The 15,813-nt window shown below is 43.2% G+C and overlaps 1 protein-coding gene across 8 annotated transcripts in view; it reads left to right on the forward strand.

Moving 5' to 3' along the window:
* DCAF8 (DDB1 and CUL4 associated factor 8) overlaps positions 1–15,171 on the forward strand; it is a 41,274-nt gene extending 26,103 nt beyond the window's left edge. For all 8 annotated transcript variants that reach the window (XM_081121836.1, XM_081121835.1, XM_081121837.1 and 5 more), the window contains 8 exons: positions 2,274–2,384; positions 6,376–6,448; positions 6,907–6,964; positions 7,477–7,584; positions 9,179–9,309; positions 12,975–13,094; positions 13,518–13,634; positions 14,226–15,171. In XM_081121836.1, the coding sequence (XP_080977962.1) occupies positions 2,274–2,384; positions 6,376–6,448; positions 6,907–6,964; positions 7,477–7,584; positions 9,179–9,309; positions 12,975–13,094; positions 13,518–13,634; positions 14,226–14,342 (835 nt within the window). In that variant the 3' untranslated portion in view covers positions 14,343–15,171. The remainder of the gene's footprint in view (positions 1–2,273; positions 2,385–6,375; positions 6,449–6,906; positions 6,965–7,476; positions 7,585–9,178; positions 9,310–12,974; positions 13,095–13,517; positions 13,635–14,225) is intronic.
* Positions 15,172–15,813: the final 642 nt, after the last annotated feature.

Consider the following 15,813-nt stretch of genomic DNA (forward strand, 5'->3'; position numbering starts at 1 on the left):
GTAGAAGGATGCCCAAATTCTGGATTTGGGCAATAAGGTACAGTGGGCCTTCAGAAGGTTTTGCTTTAGGGGTTGAAAAAGTAGTAGAAGGCTGGAATGAGGTCAGGGGCTGAATGTGAAGTTGGCATAGGGGAATTTTTCTTCTGTGTGTATACAGGGTAGGGCAAAAGTAGGTTTACAGTTATGAGTACCTGACACACACAAGTTTATTCTTGTATTATTTATTATAGTATTATTTTCCACGCAAACAACTGTAAACCTACTTTTGCCCCACCCTATATGATAGCTGAGTCTCTGGAAGCTGGTGAAATTAGCTAACATCTTAGGGAAAGAGGTCAATTTGGAGCTATGGGTAGATGTTCCTTTAGCCAGTGGAAGCCAGTTGGAGAGTTTTGAGATATTTTTCAAAGGGAATTTTTGGTCTGATCTGTAATTATTTTTCCATGTTTGCTGGAACATACCTGCTCATTAAAAAATCTGCAAATTTTAAGATAAAACTTGGTGGATTTGTTTCATACGGTTTTGTGTGCTGCTTCCCTCTGCCATGATTAATCCCCCCTCCCAAGGAAATGTTTTTATTGATTTTTCGAGAGAGGATGGGGAGAGAGAGAGAGAAACATCAGTGTGAGAGAGAAACATTGATCGGTTGCCTCCTGTATGTGCCCTGACCGGGAATTGAACCTGCAACCTTTTGGTGTATGGGATGACTGAGCCACCTGGCCAGGGCTGATTAATCAGTTTTATGGCACCATTACATGTTCTTCAGAAAGCTCAAGGTGCTCTGTGCATTTATCCACTGGCAAAGAGAATTGTTTGTTTTAGGTAGAGAAATTGCAGCATAGAAAGATTAAGCTCTTTGTGAGGATTACATGACAGTGGAGCCAGTACTTCCTAATCAATCCCCACAGTTTCCTCATTTTGCTTCCACTTGGCAACCTTTATATTTGACCCTTTTGAAAATCCAAATTGCTGAGAAAATGAGATAGTCCTGTGAAAAGAAGCAGCTTCTCCTCCCACCGTTTTTCCATCAGAAACCCAATTAAAGTGCTCTCTTCTCCATTGCTAGTGTGTTCTTGAAACTTTTCCTTGATGTTTTCTGCCTAGTGTTTTTGAGGGTGCTTGTGTTTTCCCTAATGACGTTCCTTTTTAATGACCTCTGTATACTATTCTTTTAATGGAAGGCTGCAGAGATTTTAAAAGCAAGTAAAATTTCTCCACTTTGCCTAGAAGCAGGTCTGTAGGCTAGAGTGACTGACCATGCAGAGGGGATGCTAGAAATCATTTCTTTACAAGAAATTTGTTGTCATGCTTATATTTCTTTCAGTTTCCATAGCAACAGAAGTGAGCAAAACCTTAGATTAAAAACGAAAGCTAAAACCCAGGTCTTTTCTTGTATGTCTTTCCTTCTCTGTAAATTTACTAATCTTTATGATGTCATATTTGACTGGTTGGACACTTAGATCTGGGAAGAGTATTCATAATGCTACCCTTAAGGTGGGACAAATTATCGCTAAAAGCCAGAGTCTTGTGGCTAAAACTCTGAAATTTTATAGCATTTTCTCAGGGCCCCATGTCCTCCTAAGGATCCCCCTTTTTTGGTGGTACAACCAGAAGAATAATTTAGAAATTATTTTCCAGATTTAAAAACAGCTGTCTTCAGGGTGATCACTTTGTAAGTTATATAAATGTCTAATCATGGAGTTGTACACCTGAAAGTAATACAGATGATAGAACAGCTATCTTCATAAGAACCTCCTCTCCTAATTTGCTTCAGATAAGGAAAGAAGAATGCTTTTTTCTTTTGGATTGCCTCTGTGCTAGAAAACTGTGGCTTGTCATTCTGCTGTGCATTTTTAACACTGGATTTTAAGTTACACTTTTCTGGAATCTAGGAGATAGACTCTGACTCTTTTGCGATTCATCCTCCCCTCACTTCCTGCTCCCAGATGATAGGGAGTATGTATTTACAAATGAAGGATGGGGAGATGTGGATAGTATTGTCTGTTTAATGATTGGTTATCATGTTGGATTCCAGCTAAACTGAGAACTACCTGAGGAGCAATACTTTCATATACCTTTATACTTCTTGAGGAACACCAGAAAAATGACTTCACTACATTTTTTCCCCATCCTCAAAGTAGCATTTAGTAAATATGTGAAGGGGGGTTTTGTTGTCTTATGTTCAAAACAAACGTTGTTCTCTTTGCTCTCACTTGCCATGACTATCTGTACCTTTGGGAGAATATAACTTTGATGCTTTTCTAATCTTAAAGGAAGCTGGTGGTGACAAAAGAGAAGGAGAAGAAAGTGGGGCTGTATACAATCTATGTAAATCCTGCCAATACTCACCAGTTTGCAGTGGGCGGACGAGATCAGTTTGTAAGGTGAGTCTGTGGCTCTTCTGTGTCTTTGAGAGTTTGAGACTCTAATGTATTGTGTACTGTCAGGTGTCCCTATGGAAAGGCATGAATTGCCTAGGATCCACTAACTACCATCTTGAGTTTTTTGCCCTCTTCCAAAAGAGTTTAGCTCCTTGTGAGGTATTCTGCTCCGTAAAGTAACAGTCTCTGAGGGATGGCTTAATAGGGATTATCAAGTTTTAAAGAACTGTGATGAATTGACCAAGGTCCCCACATAGCAGTTAAGGCATAATCCCAAGTTTATTAGCAAATGTTGTATTGTAAATATCTTCCACCATTTCATGTATAAGCTAACATGCCTTAGAAGTTTTGAATGCTGGTTTCAGATACAGAAATTATTTGACTTGGGAGTACTCTGTGTGAAGTCGGCACTTTTGGCTCCCATTGTCTTGAACCACTTTTCTTTATCTGTAGTGATATTTTTGTTACTGTGAATATCTGTTGTAACACTGGCTATTGAGGTATATCCTAAGGAAACAGACTTTATGGATTCAATCCCCAGGTGTACCAATTAGTTCCCATGGCCCTTAGCCATAAACTATCCCATCCCTGTCTAATTGGCCTGTTTGAGCTATAATTTTTGTTGTTGGGGTTATCAGTTTGAAAAGGAGGAGAGAGGGGATCACTAGATAAATGAAAGACTTTTTGTTTTCCTTTCCTGGTAGTGGGTGAAAAGTGTTATCTGCCTTTAAATGAGAGCACATTTTTTACAACCATTCTGAAGTTAATTTTAAATTAAAAAACTTTTTTTTTAAAAAGTAAGGATTTCTCCATAAAGAAGAAGGACAAAGAGTGTTAGATACTGAGGAATAAAGAATAGTCCATACACCAAAATATTAAATATTTAAATAGTTTTTACTAATTTACTGACTTCCTGAAGTTTATGATGGCTTAGTGACATTTGAGAGCTGTGATTTAGACTTAATTTAGAAGAAAAATTTGATTATCAGATAATACATATTTGCTGAAGAGTAGTAACTGGTAATATAGCAGTCTCCTATTCCTCTTTTTTATTTTAATTTTTTTTTATTGATTTGAGAGAGAGGAAGAGGGAAGAGTGGGAGAGAGAGAGAAACATCTATTTCACTTATTTATGCATTCATTAGTTGATTTTTTTAAAATACATCTTTATTGATTTCAGAGAGAGGAAGGGAAAGGGAGAGAGAGAAACATCACTGATGAGAGAGTTGTCATTGATTGGCTGCCTCCTGCACGCCCTCGACTGGGGATCAAGCCTGCAACGCAGGCGTGTTCCCTGACCGGGAATCGAACCAACCGCGGTCTCCTGGATCCCAGGTTGATGCCCAGCCACTGAGCCACACCCTGCTGGGCCATTAGTTGATACTTGTGTGTGCCCGGACCAGGGATCAAACCCACAACCTTGGCATATTGGGAGGACACTCTAACCAACTGAACTACCCGACCAGGGCCCTCTTTTCTTTCTCTGGTTCATTTAGCAAACATTTCCTGGCTATTCTCTTAAGTAGGATATTAAGCAAGGGATTGTGGAGAATACAAACATATATTCATTTATTCATTTATTTATCACTTACTGAACATCTGTGTGTTAGATACATACTTAACTAGATAGAGTCTGTGCCTTTGAAGAGGATTCTGGAGAAAGATACATATGGATTACAAATGTTAAGTAACGTACTCAGTATTACTCATTTAGTAAGTGGCAGAATTAGTATTTGAACTCAGATCACACTCCTTAAATGTAGTAAAAACCATTTCACTATGCTGTTCTTCCTCACAAAGGAAGTATTAAAGACAATGAGAAATTAGTATTTTAGGTAGAGGGGACAGTATGTTTAGAGGTAAGTTAACAAGATGTGACATGACATGGTATGTTCAAGGAAGCATAGTTTTTATTTGTTGTTTTTTGTATAATGTATGGGACCTTTGAGAAGTAGAGGTAACCATACTAAGGAGTTTAGATAGTTTTTAGTAGAAAGTACAAAATTGCTGAAGAGATTTAAGCAGGAAATTAATATAAAATTTTGCATTTTAGATATAATTCTGGTGATAGTATAAGCAAGGAGATTGGTTTAGAAGGATACTATCTATTATCTAGGCAAAAATTGATTAAGGGTGGAGAAAACAGGTATCATCAAGAAATACACCCAGGGAGTCTAATTGACAAGAAAGAAATTAGTTCTGTAGGAGAGAAAGGACCTGATTTCTGGCTTCGCCACCTAAATTTAGGATAATGCCATTAACAGAGATTCAGGAGAAGGGATGAATTTAGAATGGGTTTAGTTTTAGGAGAATGAGTTTACTTTTGGCCATCTTATTATAACTTCATTTGGCATGTAGGTATAATTCTGGAGCTCAGTAACTTTGGTCTGGAGACACAGATTATGAGACATGTTCGCATGTAGGTGGTAGTTGAAGCATTGATAATGGAATTTGATCACTAATGGAAAGTATTGATCAGAATTCTCCCTCCTATCTCCCTTTGAGTCTCTGGCGTCTTTGAGAATATAAGGAGAACTATGACCCTTCTCCCTGGAAAATGCACATAAGCAGTTTCTGGATGTTCACATGTTACTTAGACGCTAGTTAAAGTTTCCTAATATAGAGTCAGGACAACTTAAGACTAAACCTCTGGGGAATGTCCATATTTAAGGGATGGACAAAGAAAAGCCTATCACCAGCATTAAGGAGTGGTTGGACATTAAGGAAAGAAAGTGTTTCAGGTGAAGGAGTAATGAACCATGTCAGGACAAGAGAGGAAGGCCTGAAGAATATCTGGTTGGCATTCGCAATTTGGTTACTAATGACTTTAGCCAGAGAAGTTCAGTGGTGAGTTGAGGGCCAAAGCTAGGCGGGAATGGATTGAGAAGTGAGTAGGAAGTGAGGAAGTGAAAATACTGATTGTAGATCACTCTTTTCATAATTTGACTTTAAAGGGGAAGGACAGAAAGAGCAATAATAGCAAAGGACCGCCACTAGTAGGAGGATGTTTAGAAAATGAGCAGACAGTGATGAGGAAGAGATTGAGAATGGACTGATCAACCAGAGTCCTTGGAGGGATGAGATTAAGAGCAGCTGTGGAGCCCAGCTGGTGTGGCTCAGTGGTTGAGTGCCAACCCATGAACCAGGAGGTCGAGGTTCGATTCCCAGTCAGGGCACATGCCTGGGTTGTGGGCTCCATCCCGGGGGGGAGGGGGGGAGTGACATGCAGAAAGCAGATGATCAGTGATTCTCATCATTGATGTTTCTGTCTCTCCCTTCCTCTCTCTGAAATCAATTTAAAAAATTGGGGGAGAGGAATCAACCAGCTGTGGAGGTTCTGAGATCGAAGGGGAATAATAGGTGAAGACAGATGTTGGAGCTGTCTTATTCTTCACAGTATTTCCAGCACCTGGGATAATACTTGGTACATGATATGTGTCATAAAAATGTGAATGAATGATTAAAATTTGAATTGGAGAGATGAGGGAAGATGAAGATAGTTTGATGCTTGATGGGAATGAAGGAAGGAGAGCAGGCGTCTTGAGATATAGGTGGTGATTTGTAATAGTTGTGTGGTATAAGAAGGAGAACTGGCCAAATAATATTTCAAGAAGGAATTGAAAATCTACTGACATACAAGGTATAGTCTCTGCCCATGAGTAACATATTGAGAAGATAGCATATGCACAAAAAGCTCTATGATAATGTTATTTCCATGCAAATAAACAGTAGGTGATACAAAGCTGAGAAGAGAGATAAGCCACTTCAAACTGGTATAACTGAGGATAACCACTTGAGATGGGAAATACCTGAATAAAAGAGGTAGGGTTTGGAAGAAAGGTAGAAGAGGGGAGACCTTCTAGCTTGGTTAGGGAATGTTTTTCATCTGACCTGACATCCAGCTGTCTGCTGTTCCTGCCACTACATTAAGTTGCATGTCTTCAAGCAATCAGTTTGTAAGTTTTTGACATTTTCATTTCTTCTTCCACCATAGGATTTATGACCAGAGGAAAATTGATGAGAATGAGAACAATGGAGTACTCAAGAAATTCTGTCCTCATCACCTGGTAAGATTCATGAAGGGCCAGTGGCTCTAGGCTTCCCTAACTTGACCCCAAGGCTCCTCCCAAACTTGTTGCTATGGTGGGAAGAGCTTGAACTTTTGAGTCAAACACCTGGATTTGAATCCTGGCTCCATCACTTACCAGCTTGTGATATTGGGCAGTCACCGTACTCTGTTGGCCAGTTTTCTTACAAAATAGAGATAGCTGCCTTGTACCGTGATGGTAAGGCCTGTGAGATAATATATATATAAAATGGCTAGCACACAGAGGACAGCCAACAGAAAGCCCTCTCCCACAGAGATGGTCATGTTTCATCGGTTGTACTCCTCTCTTTGTCTCTTTCTCTCAACCTCTGAACAGAGAACATTATGGGAGTTTGAAGGAAAACCTTTTTCCTGAAGATGGTGTAACAAATGAGGGGTGGGGGTGGGGCATCAGTCAGTATCTGCTCCTTATTGCAGGTGAACAGTGAGTCCAAAGCAAACATCACCTGTCTTGTGTACAGCCACGACGGCACAGGTACGTGAGCAGGGCCCAGCTCCTAGGCTGGCATGCCCCCTCTGTCTAGGAAGCTGCTGAACAGTGAGGCATGTGTCCTCTAGTGCTCACCATTGTGCTGTAGCTCCAAGTGGAGCAACTGGGAAGTAGTTGCTGATGGTGAACACACAGTGGGAGGATGCAGCAGATGACCCTTGGAGATGCCAGGTACCACCTGCAGATTGCTGCAGATGAGGTTTGGCAAGGGCCTGTCCTGAAGCCCAGACTACATGCCTGAGCAGGTTCTTAAGCCATGACTTATTCCTGAGTTAATGGGTGTGATCTTTTTGATCATTCTGCTACCCCTGGGTTGGCAGCATGTTCTAGTCTACTTGAGACACCTGACTTGCCTGCTGTTCCAACTAAGATGGGTGTTACATACCTGGGTATTAGGAGGGGGCACTACTGGCAAGAAGCCCCACCCCCAACCCCCAGCTCCTGATCCCAGCTTTTTTCAGCCTTTGCCTTCACTGCTGTGTGCTTGTTCTTGGCAGAGCTCCTGGCCAGTTACAATGATGAAGACATTTATCTCTTCAACTCCTCTCACAGTGATGGGGCCCAGTATGTTAAGAGATATAAGGGCCACAGAAATAACGCCACAGGTGAGGCTGTCTTTCGAGGTTTTTGTAGCCAAATCTGTTGGCTTGGAGAACCACAGTGTCTCATTCAGGTTGTGCAAATAGGAACTACCTAAAGAAGTAGACTGCCTGCCACTGAGGGCTGTGGGAGGGGATGCCTACTTGGGCTGGAGTTGTCGTGGGCCTACTATGCTAGAGGAGAGAGGGCTTGGGGGCATCTATCATCACTGCAGTGACATCATTTGGTTTGAGCATAAGGAGACTGGACTATTTCTCTTATGGTTTCAGGTAGCTTCAGGATTAAAAAGCTTGTTAAGGAGTCCAGGAAAGCCCTCTTCAGTCAGTGGTACTGAATTGCCTGAAAGAGGGTGAATTTGTACCTCTCGAGAGGAGGAGGAGGAACGGTGTAGTACTTTGCCCAAGTTTGCAATGAAGCCTGGCCTTTTTTGTTCTTTTTTGCACAGTGGAGTCACTAACATTTATTTATTTGTATCTCACTCTTATCCTTAGTTTATTTATTTATTTACTTTTAAATATGTCTTTATTGATTTCAGAGAGAGGCATGGAGAGGGAGAGAGATAGAAATATCAATGAGAGTCATTGATCGACTGCCTCCTGCATGCCCCCCACTGGGGATTGAGCCTGAAATCCGGGCATGTGCCCTGACTGGGAATCAAACCTCCATCTCCTGGATCATAGGTTGATGCTGAACTGCTGAGCCATGCCAGCTGGGCACCTGACATTCTTTTAAAAATACTGGTGCCTGGCTCCCATCCCCAGGCATTCTGATTTAATTGGTATGGGATGTGGTCTGATTGGGATGTTAAAAGCCCCTTAACATGATTCTAATATACAGAAAAGTTGGGGAATCACTGCTCTTTGTTATTGTTACCACTCCTAACAGGTATCTGTCATAATTTTGATTTGGAGAGAGCAGTTAGTTTTCCTTTTTCTCTTGAGCTGGTGAGAAGAAAGGGAAAAATCTGTACTTGGATCTTAGTCCATGGCAGACAAAAGAAGCAGTGCCATTCTCATGCCTGGTAAAGAAGTGGACATCATAGTTGGGACTCCTGGCTTCTCTCACTAATTTCAGAGAGTGGGTCCCTGTTGTACAGTCTTGGTAACAAACACAGTTCAGATGCTTGCTTCTATAGGCAGTTGTGATTGTACCTCTATCAGTCTCAGGTGAGCTGTTGACCCAGGAAGCATTGACAAGGCGCCAGTGAAGTACACATCCCAAGAATAATCCTAGGGCATAGGACAGTGCTGACTAGGAGTAGGCAGAGCTGGGGCAGTTCAGGTTGGGGCACTAAGGCATTAGTGAGGCCTGTGGTTGCTCAATAAGAGTGTAGAGTAATGAAATTTAGGCTATTGCTAGGGACTGCCAACCCCTCAGCCCTTGGAGCTCTTTGGGAGAATAGAAATAGCCTCTGGGGCTGGTGTGATTCTTGTTATGACTATTATACATATGTATTCCCTTGATTGTTCTGTGAAAATGAAAGGAATTCTTTGGCTCTTAGCTGTTCTAGTTTGTGAATAGCTAAATTCCCTCTGAGGTAAATATATATAGGCCTGATGCCAACTGTCATGTGGTTTATTCCCTCATTTATCATTTCAGTAAAAGGTGTCAATTTCTATGGCCCCAAGAGTGAGTTTGTGGTGAGCGGTAGTGACTGCGGGCATATCTTCCTCTGGGAGAAATCATCCTGCCAGATCATTCAGTTCATGGAGGGGGACAAGGGAGGCGTGGTGAGTATGGTATACTGGGCTGGCTGGCTCCCTACTCTCTCCAGTCATTAAGGTAGGTTTTGTCAGGGCTCTGAGTTCTCACTGTGACACACATGTTACCATGTCTTAGAGGGCTAGCCAGCTAAAAGGCATTGTGGCCTGGGAGTGCTGAGGTTTTGATGGGATATTTTCTTCCTTTTCCTGTCTTCTGCCCATCTAAAATATGGTTTATTAAAAAGAGAAATGGATCTTAGGGAATCACCTCTGGCCTGAGTAAGATATCTCTAGGCATGGACCTTTTCCAAAAGAAAAGCACTGAAGTTGAAAGAACACCGTCCTATATAATGCCAAAGATGTCTCTGTGTCTCTCTCATCCCTTATGAGTAGCTAAGTAGCGATCTTAACTAGATTCTGAACCGGCCTATAAGTTGGAAGGAACATTTTCGGATAAATGGGAAAATCAGAAAAAGGTCCATATATTAGATAATGTAGTATTCAATATTAAATTTACTTGATGTGATGATAGCATTCTATTTATGTAGGAGAATATCCTTATACTTAGGAGATACATATTAAGTATTTAAGGGTCAAGTGTCAGGCTTATATTCAAATGGCTGCAAACACAATATATATGAATACATAGGGAGAGAGCAAATATGGCAAAAAAAATTTTTTAAGAATGACTGAACAGCTTGCTTATACAAACCATGATCACTTCAGTCTGCCTGTCCTTTGAATTCTCCAGACAACCTCCATAAAGTTAGGGCACAAAGGAAGCATGAGGATCCTGAGTTGGGGAGTGAAAGGTGGTCAGCTCTTAAGATGTACCTAGCTAACCTTTTGTATTTTTTAAGACCCAGAGTCACAAAGGAGTTGAATAGCTTTCTGTTGTAAGGTTTTTGGACTGCAGAAGTGAGACAGTTTGGGAGACTACATTATACTGATTACCCAAGATAGTCTGGTTAAGAGCCTGTAAGGAATGACTGAGACAGCTTAGTCTCTCTTCCTTTTCATCCTTCTAAGCTGTGGAGAGCTGCAAAGAGCCCAGTCATCCCTTGATGAGGTTTATCCAGAGAGTGGTGTTAGAATTTAGAATGATTTCTTGAAATCAAGATCCCATTCCTTCTGTGTGTTTTTTGCCCTGGTGTGAGGCTGTTTGAGATTTTCTTCTGGTTTCCTCTAAATTTTTGGGATCTGAAACCAGTAGATATCCAAGACTTCTATGGCCTGAGTATAGAGAGGAGTCTAGAACTTGGTGTGACTCACTGTTGCCTGCTTCATTTTCTACTCTTAAGTCCTCACCTATCATCTGCAATGAACAAACCCAAAATAATGGAGTCTTAATGAGAATTCTATAATAGGCATATAGTCAGAAGGAAGTCAAAATGGGCCAGCCAGTCCTTTCTTCATTATAAACTATTGTCTTGAATCCTGTTCCAGAGAGATGCAGAGCTGTTCTTGTCCATTCTCCAAAATCACTTTTCAGGCCAGTTTGCTTTCAGCTCTGCCAATACTAGGTTTTGAAGATTAAGCCAGGTGCTCAGGTGGGGGGCAATTGCTTGGGTTTGGGTGGGCCCCAGGCCTGAGTTTTAGTAGTCGTAAGAGTGAGGGACTAGACCAAGAGGTATAAAGACTGCACCCTAAAGTGTTTTCTGACTTATTCTTGCCTCTGTAAGCTGAATGATTCATGTGGTCCTTACTTGGCTCCCTCTGTTTTTGTTGTTTTTTTGTCCTAACTTCCTAGCAATGGGGTCACCAGGCATCAGCCTCAATGCAGACTGAGAGCAGGTCTGTATCATAAAGTAGAATATTAGAACCAGAGGGGTCTTAGGAATGATTATCCACATTTGCCTAGGATTCGACCCTGTTTTGGGCTCAAACTCTAGTCCTTTCTTTGTTCCCATTCAGGGACAAAGATTGGGGGTAATGTCAAAGGACAATCCTTAGTTGTTAAAAACCATTTTGCTGCTTCATCCCATCCCCTCTTCCTTCCCTCCCCCCATCCCAGTCATCTAAGGCCAGAGCTCTTTTCTCTGTTCAGGCAGCATTGACCAGATAAGTCTTGGCATTCAGACAGGTCTGGTGAAGTGATCAGGTACCCTGGTCCAGAAGCTCTCTGTTGGCTCCCTCAGCAGGCTCCAACTTAGGTACTATATGTAACTTATTCTGTTGTTTCTTTTGTCATTGGCTTTGTCCTTAGTCTTAAGTTCCAAAGAATTTCTCCCCTGTGCTTTTTTAATTTACTCGTTCAAGCAGAGCTAGGTCAGAGTAGAGGGGTAAGGGAGTTATCAGGAGGTGGATGAATGAATTCAAGGTTTGTATGTATAAGCTGTCACATATCTTTTGGTAAAGTTCCTGGGAATTGGAGTTTCTGTCTAGCGCCGCCTCATATTCTAGGTGCTGGAACCTTTTACACACTGGCTGAAGGAGCCCAAATAGAAACTTTGTAGTGAGCTGATATGTGGAGTGAGAGAAGAAGGGAAATGGGGTTTTTTACTTTCTTTTAGGCTCTTCTTTTTAGCGTTTTGCTTATTTTTAAAATGGAAGACGAAGAAGATTGGGAGTCTGTAGATCAATTTTATTTTCCATGCTGTCCCTGGCTTCCCCTCACCTGCTCGCAAGGTCAGGTGAAGCAGAGGAGGTTGGTCCAGAGAGAACTGAGAGAGGCTTTTTTCCAGGGCTTGTCTCCTTGGATTGTAGGGAGGCTGCAAAGCTGGCTGGGGTGAGATGAGGTGTGGCTAGGACCACACCTTCTTCATTCTTGGTGCCTTTCCTATCCTTCACCGGACTAAAAGGCTGAAAATGTAGCTAGATCTGGACCAGCACTCCCAGTGGGGATGGGAGCTACCCTGCTCTGTTGTTAGGAAGGCTGAAGTTTCCAAGTCAGACAGCAGGGGGCATCAGGACCTTCTGACAGGAGGGAACTGCCTAAGCCAGAGGCCTGCCTGCCCGCCCTAGTTCATTTCTCCTGCTCAGTGAATACACCCAGAGGGTGGCTGAGATTGAGGCTGTGGGATCCCTAAAACGCTGCCCTGGTATACTCTGCCACCCTATAGCTAAGCCTACTATGCTTTCAGGGCAGGTATCAGGATGCTGTCCCCTGAAATGTGCAGAGTTCCTATCAGCCATAAATGTGCCTCCCCTCCCCACCTTGGCCTTTTCCCAGCCTGTGCCTTCCTCCAGTTTGAGTAAACAGTGCCAAGTGAATGTAATTGTTCTCTTACTCTTCTCTGGGTGCTTAGTGGCAGCTGCTGCTTTCTTCATTTTTAAAAATTTATTTGCTACTTGGTGAAAGCTCCTGAGATGGTTTTTTCCAGCCTTGGATAAGTTGGAGCTGTGGAATCTAGTGAATGAGGTCATCTGGACCTCATTGCCTTTTTCTGAAGCCAGCAGTAAGCTCAGCCAGTCACTCGCCCACCCCTAAGGCTATTTCTGGGGACAAGGCCACCACTGCCTATACACAGGAAATGAGAAATGGGCCTGGTCTTATACCCAGTCTGTGTCCAGACTTTCTTCCACCTCCAGGGCTCTTTGGCTTAGCCTCATAACCGGTGAGCCTACCTTTCCAGTAGCTGCCTCAGCCCTGATCAAGGATAGCTAGCTATTTGGCTCAAGGTGAATAGTGGTTTTTACACCCTGTTCCCACACACCCCTGAGCCTATGCTTTCCTTTCCTCCTGTGGCTAGGTAAACTGTCTTGAGCCCCATCCTCATTTGCCTGTGCTGGCAACCAGCGGCCTAGACCATGATGTCAAGATCTGGGCACCCACAGCTGAAGCTTCCACTGAACTTACAGGGTTAAAGGACGTAAGTAGCTGACTGCAAATGTTCTTCTGTCTTCTTATCTACATACCACTGAGTTTTCATTGTCATAGGAGGAAATGATTTGCTGCCCAGTAGTCAAAGGCACTGCTCTGACACCCTCCCTCGCCTTCATTCCTGTCCCTGCATCTCTAGGAACGGTCCCAGTCCAGCAGGAAGCTTTGAGGTGCCTGGTTCATGCTAGAGTGGGGATAGGGGACATTTTTAGGAAGAATCATTCTATTTAAAGCCTCCCACCTTCTTAATGGATGGACCTGGGGCACCCTTTCCTAATCTAATCTAGCCCCACTTCAGCTTAACAGTTCCTAAGGGAAATCTTTATTGGATAGAACACCAGCCTTTTCTCATGAGGTCCAGGGTCCCCATTCATTACATACCCCCCATGTCCCTAACTCTTTTTGGCTCCAGGTGATTAAGAAGAACAAGCGGGAGCGGGATGAAGATAGCTTGCATCACACTGACCTGTTTGATAGCCACATGCTCTGGTTCCTCATGCATCACCTGAGACAGAGACGCCATCATCGGGTAAGCTGGGGTGGGAAGTGAGCCCCCAGGTTCCAGTGCACAATTCCTCACTGCTTTAAAGAGGAATCAGGTGGTCTTGGTTGGGTTTCCTATCCATCGCCCCCCATTCCCATCAGAGTCCTGAGGTAGCGTTGGAAGAGCCACCGGCAAAAATGGGTGGCATCTGCTTTTTTGTCCATTGCCATGCATGCATGCACAGTGTTGTCTTCAAAAAGGCAAGGTCATGATGGTGGGGAAGGAGTTGAGAAGGAGTAAGTCTCAGAGTGACCCTTTTGTTTTCCCTGTCATGCCACAAGAGGCCTAGGATAGGGTAAACTATGGCATTTGGCTTGCTGCCTGTTTTTGTAAATAAAGTTTTATTGGAACACAGCTATACCCATTCATTTATGTATTGTCTGTGGCCGCTTTCACGCTACAACAGCAGAGTTGCATACTTACGACAGCTACATGGCCCAAGAGTCTAAAATATTTACTGTCTGGCCCTTTAAGAAAAATTCTGTTGACTCCTGGCCTAGAGCATCTGAATGATATAGCTAAGACCTAACAGGTTTGTCGCAGGGAAGTTACTGACAAGCCTTTCCCATTCTACAGCGCTGGCGAGATCCTGGGGTCGGGGCCACAGATGCAGACTCTGATGAGTCTCCCAGCTCCTCAGACACATCGGACGAGGAGGAGGGCCCCGACCGGGTGCAGTGCATGCCGTCCTGAGGCCTCGTACCCAGGAGGGGCGGGCTGGGCTGCCAACCTGATCCTGCCTGGGAGCCCTTTCCTGTCCTTACATTCAGCAGAAACGCACTTTGGACTTTTTGCTTTAGATAAAAGAAAGACATCCCAGGAGAAGGACAAACCAGAGGAGTGACCTACAGAGTACCTAGGAGTGGGGTTGAGCCCTGGAGTGGGGCTCCATGGGAAGGCGCATAGGACTCAGTAGAAATGGCCTCTCCCCAAAGCCTTTTGGGGGGTGGGAAGGGGAGCCTATTTTGTTACCTGGTTTGGGATAAGGAATGGGGGTTTCCTTTTCTTTACTCTCCCTTGTTTCTTGGGTGGGGGGTGGGGGATATAACTGGCTGTTCAGTACCAGGAGCCAGAGTGGGGTGGTAGAAGTGCCACACTCTCTTTGGCTTAGGTTTTTGACTTTTTTTTCTCTTTATTGTTAAAAAATCTATGACAGTTATATTATCCTCGCCCCCTGTCCACCCCCCCTCCCAATCCTGTTTTTCTGGGAAGTCCTTAGAGCCCCTAACCACCCTACACTCTTCACTTTCCTTTCCACTCATTCATCCTCTGTACTTATCACAGTGTTTTGCACTTGATTACATATCCTTTACTCTCTTCTCTTCATCCCATCACCCCCTAATAGGTCTGGTGAGGGAGGTTGGTGGGAAGAGGGGCAGAAGTGGAGGAAGAATAGGGTGTTACCTCTTCTGTTACTTTAAAAAAAAAAGGTTGTTTGGTGGCAGCAATCTCCCTGTCCCTATCACTGTTAGAGGCCTAATTTTATATCTATAAATATATTAAAAAGCAAGTCAAACCTGGATGTATCATGTTAAAATTATTGTTAAAGTTTAAATACCTACATATTCTCTATGACTACAATAAAGGGACTTACAGGAGAGAGTGATCAAGAGTAATGATGTGGAGGTGATACCTGGGGACAGCTTACCCTCTGTGTATGGGCTTTAGAGATTGGGGCTAACCCCTTGGGTTGTAAGAGGCTCAAGAATGGGAGGAGCCTCAATTTTCCCATTCCCTGCTTTCCTGTCATTCATTGTTTCTGGGTTGGGGAAACAGGAAATTGCTTCCAGCTCTTTGCCTCAGATCTCCTACCTCTTGTGGGGGGTTCCCAGGATGGTTCTTTTAACCAGCGACTGGCCTATCCTTAAAACTTGATGGAACTTTGATTTCAGGAAAGGTCCTGCCACTGCAGACTGCCTCTCCTAGTACCATGTGTGACAGAAGACACTCTCTTAGTCTTAGAGGCTGCTGCCCTTTATTTTTTTAGCTGCTTGATTCTTTACACCATCCATCCCCACAACAGCAGTCTTCCTAATAATGGAAGAATATATATAGGAAAAGACCTCCTAGGTTTTACTTTATACCTTATCCACATCTTGATTATCTTGGGGTTAAGGGTCAAGTCATTAATCTAAGGATTAAGGTGGGTGGGCCTTGGACACCT

This window comes from Miniopterus schreibersii, assembly GCF_964146895.1.
Source record: "Miniopterus schreibersii genome assembly, chromosome: 19".
Classification (NCBI taxonomy): domain Eukaryota; kingdom Metazoa; phylum Chordata; class Mammalia; order Chiroptera; family Miniopteridae; genus Miniopterus; species Miniopterus schreibersii.